The sequence below is a fragment of the Electrophorus electricus genome, chromosome 2 (assembly GCF_041902795.1).
Source record: "Electrophorus electricus isolate QZ-2024a chromosome 2, ASM4190279v1, whole genome shotgun sequence".
In the NCBI taxonomy this organism is placed as follows: domain Eukaryota; kingdom Metazoa; phylum Chordata; class Actinopteri; order Gymnotiformes; family Gymnotidae; genus Electrophorus; species Electrophorus electricus.
Genome location: NC_137498.1, coordinates 4165001 through 4182500, shown reverse-complemented (window position 1 = coordinate 4182500; position 17500 = coordinate 4165001). Strand labels below are relative to the sequence as shown.

The window sequence follows — 17500 nt, the reverse complement described above, 5'->3', positions numbered from 1 at the left end:
GGGGTGTGGTAGTGTGGGATAGGGGTGTGGTAGTGTGGGGGTATGGTTGTGATAGTGTGGGGGTAGGGTGTAGTCGTGCGGGGGTGTGGTTGTAGTTATTGTTTGGGCACAAGCATGGTAGAGTGTAGTAGTGTGTGGTAGAGTGGTAGAGGTGTGGTAGAATGTGTTAGGGGTGTGGTAGTGTGTATTAGGAGTGTGGTGGTGTGTGGCAGGGGTGTGGTAGAGTGTGTTGGGGTGTGATAGTGTGTGATAGAGTGGGGTAACGTGTAAATGTGTGGTAGAGTGTGGTAGATTTGTAGTATGTGGTAGAGTGTGGTAGTGTGTTGTTGTGTGGTAGAGTGTGGTGGTGTGTGGTAGAGTGGTAGTGTGTGCTGTTGTGTGGTAGAGTGTGTTGGTGTGTGGTAGAGTGTAGTAGTGTCTGCTGTTGTGTGGCAGAGTGTGTTGGTGTGTGGTAGAGTGTGTGGTAGTGTGTGATAGGGGTGTGGTAGGGGTGTGGTAGTGGGTGGTAGGGGTGTGGTGATGTGTGGTAGTGTGTAGTAGGGGTGTGTGGTAGGGGTGTTTGTGTGGTATTGTGTGATATTGGGTGGTAGTGTATGGTGGGGGTGGTAGGGGGTGCTAGTGGGTGGTAGTGTGTGGTAGTGGGTGCTAGTGGGTCATCATGGATCCGCCTCCCCTCCTCACTGTACATCTGCTGCTTTTGTAGACTTTATTAAAATGACCTTTACTATTGTCTGTGTGTGTGTGTCTGTGTGTGTGTGTGTGTGTGTGTGTGTGTAGTGTGTTCGGGTGTTCATGTGTGTGCATGTACGTGTCAGAGACAGAATATTCTCACAGCTAAAGACTTGTTATGCTCTTACCTCGGCTCCATCTCTTCTCGCTCTCTCTCTCTCTCTCTCTCTGTCTTTTTCTGTTATATATTTATTTTCCCCTCAGCAGCTCCACGAGAACCCGTTGCACCCTCACCTGAGCAGTGAAACACTGTCTCTCAAAACCAGCAGCCATTCTAACGCCTGACACCTCAAACAAACACTCTCACAATGACACAGCGTTTTCGCTAGTTACCGCTCAGTGTCCGAATAATTCACGACAGTTACTGAACAACCGCAAGATTAACAACTAGATTAGACGACGTGGGATTGAGAGGTTGAAGTCTTCGGATTTTCATTTTGTCCAAAATAAAGTTACGCCGTCCTGGGTTCTGCCACGTAGCCAATGACAGAATGAGGAAATTTGTGAGTTTTCCGGAGCGGGGCCTTCCTGTTTCTATGGCTATTGGGATTCAAGGGAGGGCAGTCCTGAGAGATGAAAAAAGCACTTCGATTATCCTTTAGGCCATTAACAAGGTTTTTTTTGCATTGGCGTTCATGGCAGGTTTTTCATGGCGATCCATTGGAGGGTAATGGCCTACTGGGAAATACGTGGGGTAACTGAGGTTGCGCAGCTGCGTTCATTTGCTCAGTTGCGTCTTGTTTCCCGTGATTATTCCTGCTTTTGGCAATGGTGCGAGATTTCCCACAGATTTCCCACCTCGTGTCTGTTTCTGACAGCATCGGTAGCGTGACGGACGTCGGTAGCCATGCCAACATCAGTAGCCTTATGAACATTGGTAGCCATGCCAACATCAGTATCCATGCCAACATCAGTAGCCTTAGGAACATCGGAAACCATTCCAACATCAATAGCCTTATGAACATCGGTAGCCTTGTCAAAGTTGGTACCCTTATGAACATCAGTAGCCATGCCAACGTCGGTAACTTTATGAACATCGGTAGCCATGCCAACATTGGTAGCCTTGCGAACATCGGCAGCCTTAGGAACATCGGTAGCCATGCCAACATCGGTAACTTTATGAACATCAATAGCCATGCCAACATCGGTAGCCTTATGAACATCGGTAGCCATGCCAACATCGGTAACTTTATGAACATCGGTAGCCATGCCAACATCGGTACCTTTATGAACATCGGTAGCCATGCCAACATCGGTACCTTTATGAACATCGGTAGCCATGCCAACATCGGTACCCTTTGCTTAGGTACAAGCACAGAGGTAAAAACGTGAGACATGGGTAACGTTAGCGCTGATGTTATGGCTCACAGATCCTGCCTCATCTTGTCAGTTTGCTGCGTGGTTTGTTACAAACACCCTCCCTCCATCCCAGCAAGACAGACCCAGTACTACGGACCTGGACCTCCTCCGATCGCTGGACCCAAGTCATTAGCGTCCCTCTATCCTGCCTGGTGGCTTCCTGGCCACAGCACCTCCGCTGACCCGAGACTGGGTGCTTGACCGAGCTTCGCGCAGCATCAGCACCGGTAGGGGGCGCAGGCGTGGTCCCGGTGTGTCTGACACTCCATACACCCATCTAACTTATTACCCGAGCCTACCCCGGACCGGTGACTGGATCGTCACACTACACCGCCTTCTGCAAAACAGGGTACGCGAGAGGTCAATAGGCAGAGGTCGCCTGCGTGTAGCCACAAAAACAACGGCTCTCTAAACGATTCCCAAGAGTCCCGCGATCCCTCTATTAGAGATTCGTTACTTCTGAGTCATTTGAACGAGTGTAACGACTCCGTCTGGCTTCCCTTACCAGGAGGTCCCATATTGATTTGGCTTTTACTAACCAGATTATTAGCACTAGGTACATGATGAAATATGTTTATTATGTTCCCAGGCCATTCACACAGATTTGCTCAATAGTAAAAGTGAATGGCTGGTTTGTAAAAATAACACAGTACAGGGTCCACACAATGCTACACACCTGGCGCCAGGCGTGTGACAGGCTCGAAGGTAATGGATTACGTGTCGGGGCGTCGTGAAGTGCTTCATTAGAAATGTGGGTTAGTAACAGTCTGAGAGAGAGAGAGAGAGAGAGAGAGAGAGAGAGAGAGAGAGAGAGAGAGAGAGAGAGAGAGAGAGAGAGAGAGAGAGAGAGAGAGAGAGAGAGAGAGAGAGAGAGAGAGAGAGAGAGAGAGAGAGAGAGAGAGCTCCCTTAATACCTTAATATCCCTCATCATTTAGTGGCTGATTATTATCCCTAGTCATTTACTGATTGGTTATTGGCCCTAGTCTATTAGCATTTGTTCAAGTTCAAGTTCAAGTTTGGTTTATTTGTCACATACATAGTCATACACAGTATAACTGGCAGTGAAATGGTTGACTATTTGACTATTATCCCTAGTCATTTTACTGGTTTATAATGCAATAGGAAAAAAAACTTTAGGTAATTGACTTATTAAGGGAAGAAAAAAGCTCTTGTTTAAACGAGCTTGTTTAAGTGACCCAGACCCTTTAATTAAAAGTCAATGACTTAATAAGGCTGGCGCTTCTCTGAAGCCTCTATAGGCTGATTTAGTAGAGACACTTTATTATTAGCAGGGTACACACTGAAGCCCTGCCCCACACACACACGTGCAGATACAGTGGATATCTGTGGACGGTCTCCGCCCAAGCAGGTCTCTCCGGCCTCGCGAGGGTTCTTGTTAACAGCAAGGGAGGGCTGTCACGCTCCACGAAGCTGTAGCTTATAAAGTCAGGATTTTTTTTTATTCTTTTTTTTTTTTTTTTTCCCCCCAGTTGCTGTCGAGTCAGTTTTGAGCCAAATCTTCTTTTTTTTCTTTAGGCGTAGTTTTCTCTCTCTCTCTCTTTTTTTGGACCGTCTCGACACAGTTGCTGCAGCTTTTTTACCAGCCTCCGAGACCCCGCGTCCTTGCGCGAGGGTGCTACGCCAACAACACAAACGCAACACCAAGAATACAACACCAACACGCCAGCACGACACCAACACAACACCAATACAGCAACACATCGTAACACCACCAACAACACCAATACCGACACAAGCACAGCACCACAACAATACAAACACAACACCGATACAACATCACAACACCACCAATACCAATACAAACACAACGCAAGCACAGCACCACAATAATACAAACACAACACCAATACATCACAACAACACCAATACCAATACAAACACAACGCAAGCACAGCACCACAACAATACAAACACAACACCAATACATCACAACAACACCAATACCAATACAAACACAACGCAAGCACAGCACCACAACAATACAAACACAACACCAATACAACATCACAACACCACCAATACAAACACAACGCAAGCACAGCACCACAATAATACAAACACAACACCAATACATCACAACAACACCAATACCAATACAAACACAACGCAAGCACAGCACCACAACAATACAAACACAACACCGATACAACATCACAACACCACCAATACAAACACAACGCAAGCACAGCACCACAATAATACAAACACAACACCAATACATCACAACAACACCAATACCAATACAAACACAACGCAAGCACAGCACCACAACAATACAAACACAACACCGATACAACATCACAACACCACCAATACCAATACAAACACAACGCAAGCACAGCACCACAACAATACAAACACAACACCAATACCAATACAAGACCACAACAATACAAACACATAACCAACAGCAGTACAACACCAAAACTAATATACCACAACAACACAACACCAACACCAACACAACACCACAACAATACAAACCCAACACATACATGTGTAATAATACATAAATAGCAAATCGGTAGAATACATCATTAATTCCGTGGAAGAGCTAGTTTACAGTGGGCAGGAGAAATGGTCGCAACGCTAAATTTAAGGGGACGTTCCAAAGGCACCCACAGGGGAGAACCCCCTCATGCTGAGTTAGCACTGAGCGTCAACTGGCAAGAAGGTCTGGCGATCAAAACTTTCTTCATTGAGATTTCAGAGCAATAAGCAGCATTGCAGAGCTGCAAAGAGGCTACGCAGTCAATACCTGGATAGCAGGTGCACAAAATAACTTAACCTGTCAGGAGGAGAAGCTAATATACAAAGCTAATATATAAAGGTAATATACACGTGAAGACACATATTTGGACAAACCGTATTGGAAAAGAGTTACCGTGATCACAAACAACACTTTAAATATCGCGTTTTATCACTCTTTGGTGCATTCCCTGCCTTGGTGGAGCTGGATATAAAAATTGGATATAAAATATGCACTCAGACTGTAGAGGGTGCCTGGTTTAATATATTTGTTTACAGCAGTTTAAAAATAAAAACCTTGCTGTACATGCGATCCAGCAGACATCACGCGTGTATTAGGAGCTCCGTGTCTAATGTGTTCTGTTTTGGGGGTTTTTTTCAGAAAAACCGAATGACATTTGTGAAACTCACCTCCGTCGCACCTTGCGATGAATAAAAGCAGTTATCGCTTTTGTCTTGTGTACCTTCGTCTCCCAAATGCCACTGGATTTTCTGCAACCCAATATCGTTAAGTGTTTCAAATCCGAATATTGTTGTGCACAATATACTGATACTATGCGTTGAAATGTCATTAGTTGTTGGAAACAGGCTGTGTTGCTGATGTCCTACTGGTCGTTTTCATGAGCTGCGTCGGTCTGGCCAAGATGGGCAGTGAAACGTTAGTTTGAAAGCAGCTCTGTTCGCAAGGCTTGTCAGAGACTGCTGGGAAGAGAATTGAAAGGTCTACCGTGTTTCAGTAAACGTCGGATGGAAAAAGTTAAGCAACCGTCATAGCCACTATTGCCTAAACAATAGCTTTAGCTATATGATTGGTTATAGCTAAGGGGCAGTCTCGAGCTAAATAAAAGTCTTGGCAAAACGGAAGTTTAAAAAGCCTAACTGAAAAAAAAACAAAAAAACAACTTGAATAGCTACAGGTGAGTTTGCTGGTCGTGTGGCATCGGTTCAAAGCACGATAGCTTTAATTTGTGGCAAATTTTGTTTATCGACTCCTTAATGACCCTGTGCCGTTTGGGAGAATAATTAACAGGACAAAACGCGTCGAATTTGGAACATTTCTGCGAACCACGGGGCATGGCAGAGGCAAGTTTTGAAAAGGTTTTATACGGTGATGACAGCAACCCAAGTTCAGTGGTCTGCTTCACGCAACATACCAACGGTTGAGTGTTTATCCCCAGGAAGGTCCACGATGCCTGATGTCACCTCACAGAGAGGATGATGGGATAGCGGAGGGGGTGGGGTGGGGGTTTGGGCCCACGGAAGAGAGATGTAAGATGGCGACCAAATCAACCTGGTAATCGAATATGGCGGAAATGACATGTAAGAGGACCTCGGTGACGCCTCCTACGCCAGGAGGCACTGAGTGACAGCTCCATCTCTGTGACAACCCGCTAATCAGTGGGATGTAACAGGAGCAGAGTGAGAAGGAGCCTGAGAGGGAACGTTGAACGCTCTGGGAAAGATTAGTTGGAACCAAGCGGCACACAGATGCAGCGGCATCAGCCAGAAATGCGGCTGATATACACACGCGCGCGTGCACGCATCTATTTTTCCTGACCCGAGGCAGATCTCAGAGCTATCAGGGTGGTGTCGATGGAACACTATCGTGATGAATGAGCTCAGAGATGCGTGCGTGTGTGTGTGTGTGTGTGTGTGTGTGTGTGTGTGTGTGTGTGTGTGTGTGTGTCTACTTGGGAAAGACAAGAAACATTTTTAAACGGTGGCCTCATTTAACCCCTTTAGCAGAAAGTGTCAGATGGGAAACACTTTGGTTAAAGCATGCACACGCACACGCAGTCATGTCATCCCTGTAACAGAACAAGCCTGCTGGCCGAGGTACGGAGGGCTGGACCAAATGACAGACGACCTCCGGGGCTGGCGGCTCCTGACCCGCACTCTCCTCTCACACACACCTCTTTCGATCTCCATCCCTCGCTGCACTTCAGCCCTTCCCCCCTCTCTCCCTCTCTCTCTCTCTCTCTCTCTCTCTCCCTCCTCTCTCTCTCTCTCTCTCTCTCTCTCTCTCTCTCTCTCCCTCTCTCTCTCTCCCTCTCTCTCTCTCTCCCTCTCTCTCTCCCTCTCTCTCTCTCTCTCCCTCTCTCTCTCTCTCTCCCTCTCTCTCTCTCTCTCTCTCTCTCTCTCTCTCTCTTCTCACTTCTGCGCTCCTTATCTTTCCCCATCGACTCCAGCCGGAGTCCCATTACCTTCCATCCCATAATAACAACGGAGGGGGTCATATGGAAGCTAAACAGGTGGCCTAGCATGGATCGTAGCCAAGGCAACTTAACGGAACTGCAGCTCTGTTACTCTTTCAACCACCCACACACACACACAGCGAGGAAATGACTTTTGGCAACATACGTAGGCTTGGTAAGCCAGCAGGAGAGGTTCCGCGTGCCGTTTTCGTACGTTTTTGGACCGTTTCTGTACGTTTTCGGACCGTTTATGTTCCTAGGCTGAACCGGGCTTCTGAAGGGCCTGAGTCAACATTTCGGGGTCATTCTTCAGGTACATGTAAACAGTAGAAGAGATTCGTAGAAGAGATTCAGTCCGTAAAGTTCAGGTACATGTAAACAGTAGAAGAGATTCGGTCCGTAAAGTTCAGGTACATGTAAACAGTAGAAGAGATTCGGTCCGTAAAGTTCAGGTACATGTAAACAGTAGAAGAGATTCGGTCCGTAAAGTTCAGGTACATGTAAACAGTAGAAGAGATTCAGTCCGTAAAGTTCAGGTAAACATAAACGGTAGAAGAGATTCAGTCCGTAAAGTTCAGGTACACGTAGACAATAGAAAAGATTCACATGATACTGTCCCAGGCCTCTGTGTCTAGAGATCCCCATGTAGATGGTCAGGCGAGAAGCAGTCGTAAAGGTATGACTTTATACGACTTTTTACCCGTTGACACCCGTGCTGACAATTGTTCCCGAGGGCAAGGTTGCTGATTTCATTGTCATCGCTTTGGAATTACGCAATCAGAGGCCGTCTCTCACAAGCTGCTGCTTCAAACAGTAAGTCGAAGGAGGTGTGTACTGTCACATTTGTTCGTTGTGATTCCTCACGTGACCAAAACAAATCTCAAAACAGACGTCTCAGTAATGAGGACATTGACTGAAGAGGTCAAGATGGATTTGGGTTTGTTTTTTCTTTCATGAGGACTCGGGAACATGGGGGTTTGTTTTTTGGTTTTTTATGTTTAGATAGCTGGTGATGTTCTCTGTGGTTGCCGATGTCATTTCCTGTTCCTGCTCTTCCAGACGATGAGCGGGCGATTTTTCCCACACGATGTCATCAGGACCGACGCGGTGCTCAGCCTGGATGAGGATTCCGTCCTTTCCACCAATGAGGTTCGTCTCCCTATTGCTCTCCACCAATAAGATGATGACTCTGGCTCAACCCTGATTTCTGTTCACCAATGAGGTACAGCCATCCTCAGCCTTTCTCAGCACTAGATGTTCTGAGATTGTTTGGGGGTGCAATCATATAGTTCACAAATTTTCTCAATTCACCATGAAGAACCGTACCAGTAAAGAGTTGAATTGGTTTTCCTCGTGTTACAGTACATGAAGCAGAACTGTAAAGACACGATTATGAACTAGTGGTGGTTGATTCATCTAAATAGGCTTTTCAGAATTTACATTTACGGCATTTAGCAGACGCTCTTATCCAAAGCGACTTACAAAAGTGCTTTGTCATTTACTCAGAGAATATAAGTCTTCATGTAAAAACACCTAAATAGGCTTTTTCAGAATATAAGTCTCCATGTAAAAACACCTAAATAGGCTTTTTCAGAATATAAGTCTTCATGTAAAAACACCTAAATAGGCTTTTTCAGAATATGAGTCTCCATGTAAAAACACCTAAATAGGCTTTTTCAGAATATAAGTCTCCATGTAAAAACACCTAAATAGGCTTTTTCAGAATATAAGTCTCCATGTAAAAACACCTAAATAGGCTTTTTCAGAATATGAGTCTCCATGTAAAAACACCTAAATAGGCTTTTTCAGAATATAAGTCTCCATGTAAAAACACCTAAATAGGCTTTTTCAGAATATAAGTCTCCATGTAAAAACTTTGAACAAAAATTGGCTTTTTCTCTGCCAATGAGACTCTTCAGTTCCTGAAGGTACTGGACCTGCTGTCTTTATTTGACACAGACTATTCGACGGTAGTAAACCAAACTGGAAAATACAGAAACATATATTATTGTCTTCTTCAGAAATGAAACAAAGCTCAACTTAAAAAGAACAAAAAAAATCTGTTTTTATAAGCAGCTCATTATACTCTTCAGATTTGTGTGTGTGTGTGTGTGTGTGTGTGTGTGTGTGTGTGTGTGTGTGTGTGCGTGTTTCGAGCACTATTTGTTATGCGCATCATATTTCCACTCCCCCTCACCGCAGTGTTTTCTATTTGCGCATGCACTTTGTTAATGTCAATTCCCGTCCTTGGATTCAATTACAGCAGCCGTGATATTTACCCGGCGCGGGACAGGCAGGCCGCTGGATTTGGGTTTAATTGCGCTTTGCCGCATAACTCGATAAGACGATAATACTTGTCTGAGAAGCAGGCGGAGAGGTGGCGGAGGCGAGGCAGGGGAGTTCCTCTAGGCGTGTGCCAGCAATGTCTGGGTTTAATCGGGGCCCGGTTACAGGGCTCAGGGCTCGTAAACTCCTACCGCAACCCTGCGGAGCACAGCAAAGGAGGTCCGCCCGCTACATCTCTAAGAGATTAGCTGTGCTACGACTTGGATGCGTATCAAGTTCACTGGGAATGTTTACCTGCGAGAGAGAGAGAGAGAGAGAGAGAGAGAGAGAGAGAGAGAGAGAGAGAGAGAGAGAGAGAGGGAGGGAGAGAGAGAGAGTAAAAGACTGACACCTGCTCAGAAAACATGGACTCTCCACGCTGCTACACCAGCCAGCCGCCGGACGCTGTGTTCCAGGACGCCAGCGGTACGCCGTCACATCGTTGCGGCGACAGTCAGGATGCCGGAGCATCAGAGTGTGTGTGAGAGGAGGAGGGAGGGTGAGAATAACGGGAATAACAGAGCTCCGGGTCCGACGCAGAGCTGCCGGCGCTCACTCCAACAGAGAGGCTTTGTGTCGCCGACCTGCTAACCGTGTGGCTGACCGCGTCGGGGTTGTGTTTGTTACGCGCCGCGAATCCGAGCCGAGAGGGGAGGTTCGCACGCGCTAAACCAGTTCCCACGAGCTACAAAATTAGCCACGCGCCGTTGGCCACAAGTTGCACTAGAATAAAACGGAGCTACAGTGATACCTGATCAGTGGATATTCTTATAATTATATAAATATGGGCATGAAGGTTTTCAGTCAGTCAGACCAACACGTTGTCTTGGGTTAAACAGGCAACTGAATTTATAGTATAATGCTTAGATTATACTAAGTGCGTTACATAGTTAACTACTCATGCTAAACGTGCATAATCTCAGATCTAAATGTTTGATTCTGTGTGCACTGATTCGATCAGCTTTCAGTTTGTTAAAGAAGACTACAAGGTGTGTTCATAGGGGTAACTAAAGATAAATCTTTCTTGATAACTGGATGATTAACTATATAAAATAAATAAATATATATATATATATATATATATATATATATATATATATATATATATATATATATATATATATATATATATTCTCTTCGTGTTAGCAGATAAACATTAGCAGATAAATGTCTCAAAGTGAAGGCAAATGTTCCAGACCACAAGAACATGCTCCTTAAGCCCACCCGAAGGTCTCAAACCCAGCAGGCCCGAGCCCGGGAGCCCAACGAGGGCGGTGGCGTGTCGGAATAGGTTCTGAAAAACGACTTGCGGCTTGTTTTAAATCCATTCGAATCGCGCCCTCTCATAGCGCTGTCTCGGGTCATTAATCCGGTTATTAAAATGGGGAAACGGAACGTCGGGCCTGAACGTTCGCGAGGAGAGACCGGCACCTGGGCTGACCGGTCAAACCGAGCACCCTCGACCCCGCGGGAGAAACAAACGGACCTGCTAACGAATGTTTATTACGTTCCATGTTCGTCGAATGACACAGCCTTGCTTACGCAGCCCATTCTGTAATACGCTATGCGCATCTTGCACACGCTAACAACAACAACAACAACAAAGAGGAATAATTCCTGTTTTGCGATCTCCCGTTGACAGGTTGACTTCGCCTTTATTGTATGGCGCAGTTTCCCCGAGCGCGTGGTCGGGTACCCCGCACGCAGCCATTACTGGGACGCAGGGAAGGAGAGGTGGGGTTACACGTCGAAATGGACCAATGAGTACTCGATGGTCCTGACGGGCGCCGCCTTCTACCACAGGTACGGAACCCATATGGACCGGGGGGGGGGGCGGGGCTTCCGGGCAGCACGCGAGAATTACACGATGCGCGCCATTATCACTATTCTGAGCGTGCAGACGGAGCGACGCGACGCAAATGTCCAGTTAGACAGCAACAAAAGCAGAAAATGACGATTTCCAGCAGGGAGTTTTGCAAGAGTAAGCCACGAGCTACGGAAGCTGGGCGAGGTTTCTCCCAGACGGCTCAGGTCGCATCTCCTGGCAGGGCGCTGGAGAGGCTCCCGGAGACGTTGTGATGGTACAGTAGCTCATAAACACTTCAGCTGCCAGATGCACCGGCGTGGTTGCAGTGATGTGCGGAGCAGGTGAGGTTTGTTTTAGCTGCAGGCCCTTCTGATCGTCCTTCAGTGTAAGCTACACACACACATACACACACACACACACACATCATGCTGCCAGACCTTCAGCCTGACAAATCCTGAACTATCCCAGTGCCTGTACAGTCAAGTAATGCCTAAGAGATGCAGAGCAACATTGTGTGTGTGTGAACACATATATGGGGGAGCAGAGAGAGAAACAAACCCCAACAGAGAGACATCAGACAGCAGCGGGACGACTAAGACAAAATGGAGTCAACGGAGAGAGAGAGAAATGGAAACATCTGAAGAGAGACACCATGCCTCTCTCTCTCTCTCTCTCTCTCTCTCTCTCCCCTCTCTCTCTCCCTCTCTCCTTCTCCCTCCTCTCTGTCTCTCTCTCCCTCCCTCCCTCCCTCTCTCTCTTCCTCCCTCCCTCCCTCTCTCTCCCTCCCTCTCCCTCTCTCTCCCTCCTTCTCCCTCTCTCTGTCTCTCTCTCTCTCCCTCCCTCCCTCCCTCCCTCCCTCCTCCCGCTCTCTGTCTCTCTTCCTCCCTCTCGCTCTCTCTCCCTCCCCCTCTCTCTCTCTCTGCCTCCCTCCTTCTCCCTCTCCCTCCCTCTCTCTCCCTCCCTCCCTCTCTCCCTCTCTCCCTCTTTCTCTCTCTCCCTCCCTCCCTCCCTCTCTCTTTCCTCCCTCCCTCCCTCTCTCTCTCTCTCTCCCTCCCTCCCTCCCTCTCTCTTCCTCCCTCCCTCCCTCCCTCTCTCTTCCTCCCTCCCCTCTCTTCCTCCCTCCCTCCTCCCTCTCTCTTCCTCCCTCCCTCCCTCCCTCTTTCTCCCTCTCTGTCTCTCTCTCTCTCCCTCCCTCCCTCCCTCCCTCTTCCTCTCCCCTCCCTCTCTCCCTCTCTCCCTCCTTCTCCCTCTCTCTGTCTCTCTACCTCTTCCTTCCTCCCTCCCCCTCCCTCTCTCTCCCTCCCCCTCCCTCCCTCCCTCCCTCTCTCTCTTCCTCCCTCCCTCCCTCTCTCTCCCTCCCTCTCCCTCTCTCTCCCTCCTTCTCCCTCTCTGTCTCTCTCTCTCTCCCTCCCTCCCTCCCTCCCTCCCTCCCTCCTCCCGCTCTCTGTCTCTCTTCCTCCCTCTCGCTCTCTCTCCCTCCCTCTCTCTCTCTCTCTCTCTCTCTGCCTCCCTCCTTCTCCCTCTCCCTCCCTCTCTCTCCCTCCCTCTCTCCCTCCCTCTCTCTCTTCCTCCCTCCCTCCCTCTCTCTCCCTCCCTCTCCCTCTCTCTCCCTCCTTCTCCCTCTCTCTGTCTCTCTCTCTCTCCCTCCCTCCCTCCCTCCCTCCCTCCCTCCTCCCGCTCTCTGTCTCTCTTCCTCCCTCTCGCTCTCTCTCCCCTCCCTCTCTCTCTCTCTCTCTCTCTCTGCCTCCCTCCTTCTCCCTCTCCCTCCCTCTCTCTCCTCCCTCCCTCTTCCCTCCCTCCCTCTCTCCCTCCCTCTCTCCCTCCCTCTCTCCCTCCCTCTCTCTCTCTCTCTCTCTCTCTCTCTCAGGTACTATAATTACCTGTACACGCACTACCTGCCTGCTGGACTCCTCGCCATGGTTGATGAGCTCGCCAACTGCGAGGATATTCTAATGAACTTCCTCGTCTCCGCGGTAACCAAGCTCCCGCCGATCAAAGTCACACAGAAGAAACAGTACAAGGAGACTATGATGCAACAGGTCTGTGTCTGTGTGTGTGTGTGTGTGTGTGTGTATTTCAGATAGATGAGTGTGTATCCCAGGTGATTCCTTTGCTGTAGACACAAACGTTAACGCCAGCATTAATAGATAGATAACCACAGGGCAGACAATCCGACAGAGAGAGAAAACGTGTGTGTGTGTGTTAGAGAGAGACGGCTCTGAGGTCATTTCCTGTCTCCACATTAGCTTTTGATGAATGTCTCAATATTGAAACAGTTTGGGCTGCAACAGGTGGGCTTTAGTTGACTCTTTCCCCACTGCTTCACTCATCCCTCACTCCCTCCCTCCTAATTTCTCTCTCTCTCTCCATCACAGGGCTCGAAGTCGTCCCGGTGGGCGGACCCGGACCACTTCGCCCAGAGGCAGTCCTGCACCAACGCCTTCACCGATTGGTTCGGCTTCATGCCGCTCGTGCGCTCCCAGCTCCGCCTCGACCCCGTGCTGTTCAAGGACCAGGTGTCCATCCTCCGCAAGAAGTACCGGGACATCGAGCGACTATAGGGAACGGGCCACGGCGTCTCTGCCCTTAGTCCCTTAGGCCACGCCCCCCCCACACACACACACACTCACACACACACCATCGCCAACGAACACGAGACACATCTCGCTCGCTGCAGCCGGGCCTGGCTGACATTACAACCGCGACGCAGCGCGGTGAAAAACGGAAATATGCAACTCTGGGCCTTTCTCGTGCGGGGACGACGGAGGGAAGGGGGCGGGGTTACCGGGACAGAGGCGTGGCCTCTCGCCAATGCCTGCAATATGTATGGGGTTCATTTTTCTTTTTTTTTTGTACAAGTACCTTTTTTTTAAAAAGCAGCATAAAGTCCAAATAAAGTCACCGAATGCTAATGACGAGATTCAGTGTGATCATCTAAAGGTCATCTAAAGGTCATGTACAGTCAATTTCCAAAAGATTTTTCTTGGTAGGCTAAATGAAATGAATTGTCTTTGGTGCTTGGCAATGACAAGTTATTGAAATGTATCCTGTTTGCCTTGTAGCTTTTATCTGGAGAAATCTTCTCGGACGCATCCTGGCACGAATGTGCGTGCATCTTATTTATGGCCAGTTCATAGCTGCATAGTTGCGTGCTTTGAGAGTATATATGACCGGGCTGAGGTGTAGTGGACCAGTGACCCGGTGATCCTGCTCAGAGCGCCCGCACCCGCCCGGTAAAAGCACACACACACACACTTCAGAAGGTTTGCCTGTGGCAGAGGTCTTCTTTGAGTACACGGCTGTGTGTGGGTTTGTATTTGCAGATGTGACTGATTCGGTGATGGCTCCATTTGTGTGTGTGTGTGTGTGTGTGTGTGTGAGTGTGTGTGAGTGTGTGTGTGAGTGTGTGTGTGTGTGTGTGTGTGTGTGTGTGAGAGTGTGTGTGAGTGTGTGAGTGTGTGTGTGTGCGTGTTTACTGACAGGTTTTGATTTCCATTGGTATACAAACTATCTTCTCCTCCTTGAAGAGCACAAAGAGGAGAGATGAGTCAGGCAGAGCCTTACCTCCCTGTAACACGCCCTCCCGGCCCGGCCCCGCCCCCAGCCCGGCCCCGCCCCCAACTCGGCCCCGCCCCGCCTCCTCCGCGCTCAGTTCTTCTCTCTTCTTCGCCCTCCCCTCCCCCGACATCCATTCAAATACGAGCAGGTCAGTGTTATGACTCGAGGTTAGGGGGAAACCAGATGACAGCAGGTAAACGTAATTATAAGCGTGCGGGCAACACACACACACATATATATATATATATAAACTTATGGACAGACATCAGACTCGCAATCTGCAGGTGAGGTGTGTGTGTGTGCGTTACACATATCTTTCTTACCCACACCACTGCAGACTCACACACACACACACACACACACACACACACACACACACACACACGGGTTCCTCTCACATCAATCAGCAGGACACGCTCAGACCCCGGCAGCCGCTACCTTTGAAAGCAGACGGCGGCTTTGGCTCTTGGCCTGGTGCGTCTGAATCCATACTTCACAGTGACTCCCCCTGTAATCTCTCTCTCCCTCTCTCTCACTTTCTCTCAGGTTTTAACCGTTCGGCGAGATGCACCGTGTGCATCCTGCGCGTAGGACGCTAAACCCCCCCGGGTCTCCGCCACGCCGCAAGCCTGCTCCTCATTACCGCCACTCAATATTCCCAAAAAATGGGTCTGATTTGTCTTTTTTTTTTTTCCTGTCTTTCTTTTCGAATCACCGACCTGACGGGAGTCTCCGCTAATGGTCAGAAATCCATCAATGAGTGAGAAGCTGTTAAAATAAAACTCGCTTTCTGCAAAACTTGGGAAGAAAATGCAATTTCCCGCGCCCTTAACAAAAATGTTGATTTCCGCCCCTACATGGGTTCGATTAGTGATTATCAATAAGCGCTAATAGACTGTTTTCGGCATAAATTGAGTTGAGACTGAAGAGGTTACACGGAGAAACATGTCTCTCATCAGTGGAGAAACTAGACCAAGGACCAGGGTGCCGTCTGTGTGCCGTGGCCACAACCATACTGTGATTAGATCATAGAAGACATTACTCTCGCACTCGTTCACTGTCTTCTTTCTCTCTCTCTCACACACACACAAACACACTTGTTGTTCCCCTCATCGCAGCCTCATTCCAATCACATCGAGACGTCTTCAATTATTCATCAGCGTGATTTATACATGGCAGCTCGACCGCGCGTCCCCGCGGTCGCCCGTGCACGTCCCGGCGACAAACGCGCGCGAAAGGGAAATAAATGAGTGATCAACGAGTGAAAACCCAGAAACGCCCGCGAAGGCCCCAACCGTCCATGCCACGGGCGGCCGGCTCGGTCGCCGGGGCCTCGGGCTGCGTTGCTATGGTTACAGTACTGCCATGCGGGCAGGATGTTTGCTCGGGGCTCAGAGGGGCCCTCTGCCCTCTCAGGGTGCCAGTGACCGGTCCCCTCTCTCTCTCTCTCTCGCTCTCTCGCTCTCTCTCTCTCTCCTTCTCTCCTTTCATTTTCATTTCAATAAGGCTTTTGTTGGCTTTGACAATGCTGCGACGCATGACGTTTGCGCTACAATTCCGCCCGAGCCTTGGCGAACACGGCGCGCAGCCCCTCCACGAACGGCACGCGCGAGATCTTAGCCACGGTTCCGCTTCGCTGCTGGATATGAATGAAATCCTAATTTTAGCTCCGGACCCCGGAATGGGAGCAATTCCGAATCGGATCGGAGGACGTGCTTCCTCCTTCTCCTCCCCACCGCGTGAGCACGGCGTCGGCGGAGAGGCAGAACTAGCGCGCGTTTGAATAAGATCCTTACGTAACCCGCGTTCACGGACTCCCGTGAGGATTAGACTCCAGTGTGGATTTGAATTGTCCCGCTGCAGCTATTTTTTGCTTCTTTTATTAAATCTGCCACAATGCAAACTGCGATGCCACGTGCCTCTTTTTTCTGACTTGTGGGTATCGTCGGGGCGCGCGTTGCTTCAGGTCGGACGCGATTATCGCAGAGGCAAACGTTTTGCATTACAGTTTGATGATCATCGCCGGAGTTTTTGTTGACTGACTCATAACGTCAAAACAGCACAGAGTGACCTGATTTGCATTCTGGTGGCGTACAGAACGGCGCACACGTGTCGGAAGTGCTCGCTTACAGCAGCTAGCGTTGGGACGTTTTATTTGACTCCTTTAAGGGTGTGGCACCATCTGGCTGTCTGTGTCTCTTTGCTGTCTGTCTGTCTGCTGTCTGTGGCTCTCGTTGTCTGTCTCACTGCTGTCTCCGTTTGTCTCCGTTTCTCTGCTGCCTGTCTCTCGGCTGTCTGTCCCTCTGTTGTCTGTCTCACTGCTGTCTCCGTTTGTCTCCGTTTCTCTGCTGTCTGTCTCTCGGCTGTCTGTCCATCTGTTGTCTGTCTCACTGCTGTCTCCGTTTGTCTCCGTTTCTCTGCTGCCTGTCTCTCGGCTGTCTGTCCCTCTGTTGTCTGTCTCACTGCTGTCTCCGTTTGTCTCCGTTTCTCTGCTGCCTGTGTGTCTGTGCTCTCTGCAGTCTGCGGCTCCCTTGCTGACCTTAAGAAACTGCTGCCTGGGTCTCTGCCTGCCAGCTACTGATCCTAATAACAGTGCCATGACAACCCGTCGTCGTCGTCGTCGTCGGAGGAACACGACGCCGCGCTGCACCGTGCACCTTCCCCTTGCCAGAAGTTCGCTCGAAATCTCATTTTCCAGCCGATTTTCAATTTCTCTCTCTCTCTCTCTCTCTCTCCTCTCCCACTCGTTCGGGGATG

The 17500-nt window shown here is 49.0% G+C and overlaps 1 protein-coding gene across 1 annotated transcript in view; it reads left to right on the top strand.

Moving 5' to 3' along the window:
• LOC113591687 (exostosin-1) overlaps positions 1-14097 on the top strand; it is a 114693-nt gene extending 100596 nt beyond the window's left edge. Inside the window, exons 9-12 of the mRNA XM_081695455.1 lie at positions 8113-8202; positions 11021-11181; positions 13053-13224; positions 13561-14097. Coding sequence (XP_081551581.1) covers positions 8113-8202; positions 11021-11181; positions 13053-13224; positions 13561-13746 — 609 coding nt within the window. The 3' untranslated portion in view covers positions 13747-14097. The remainder of the gene's footprint in view (positions 1-8112; positions 8203-11020; positions 11182-13052; positions 13225-13560) is intronic.
• Positions 14098-17500: the final 3403 nt, after the last annotated feature.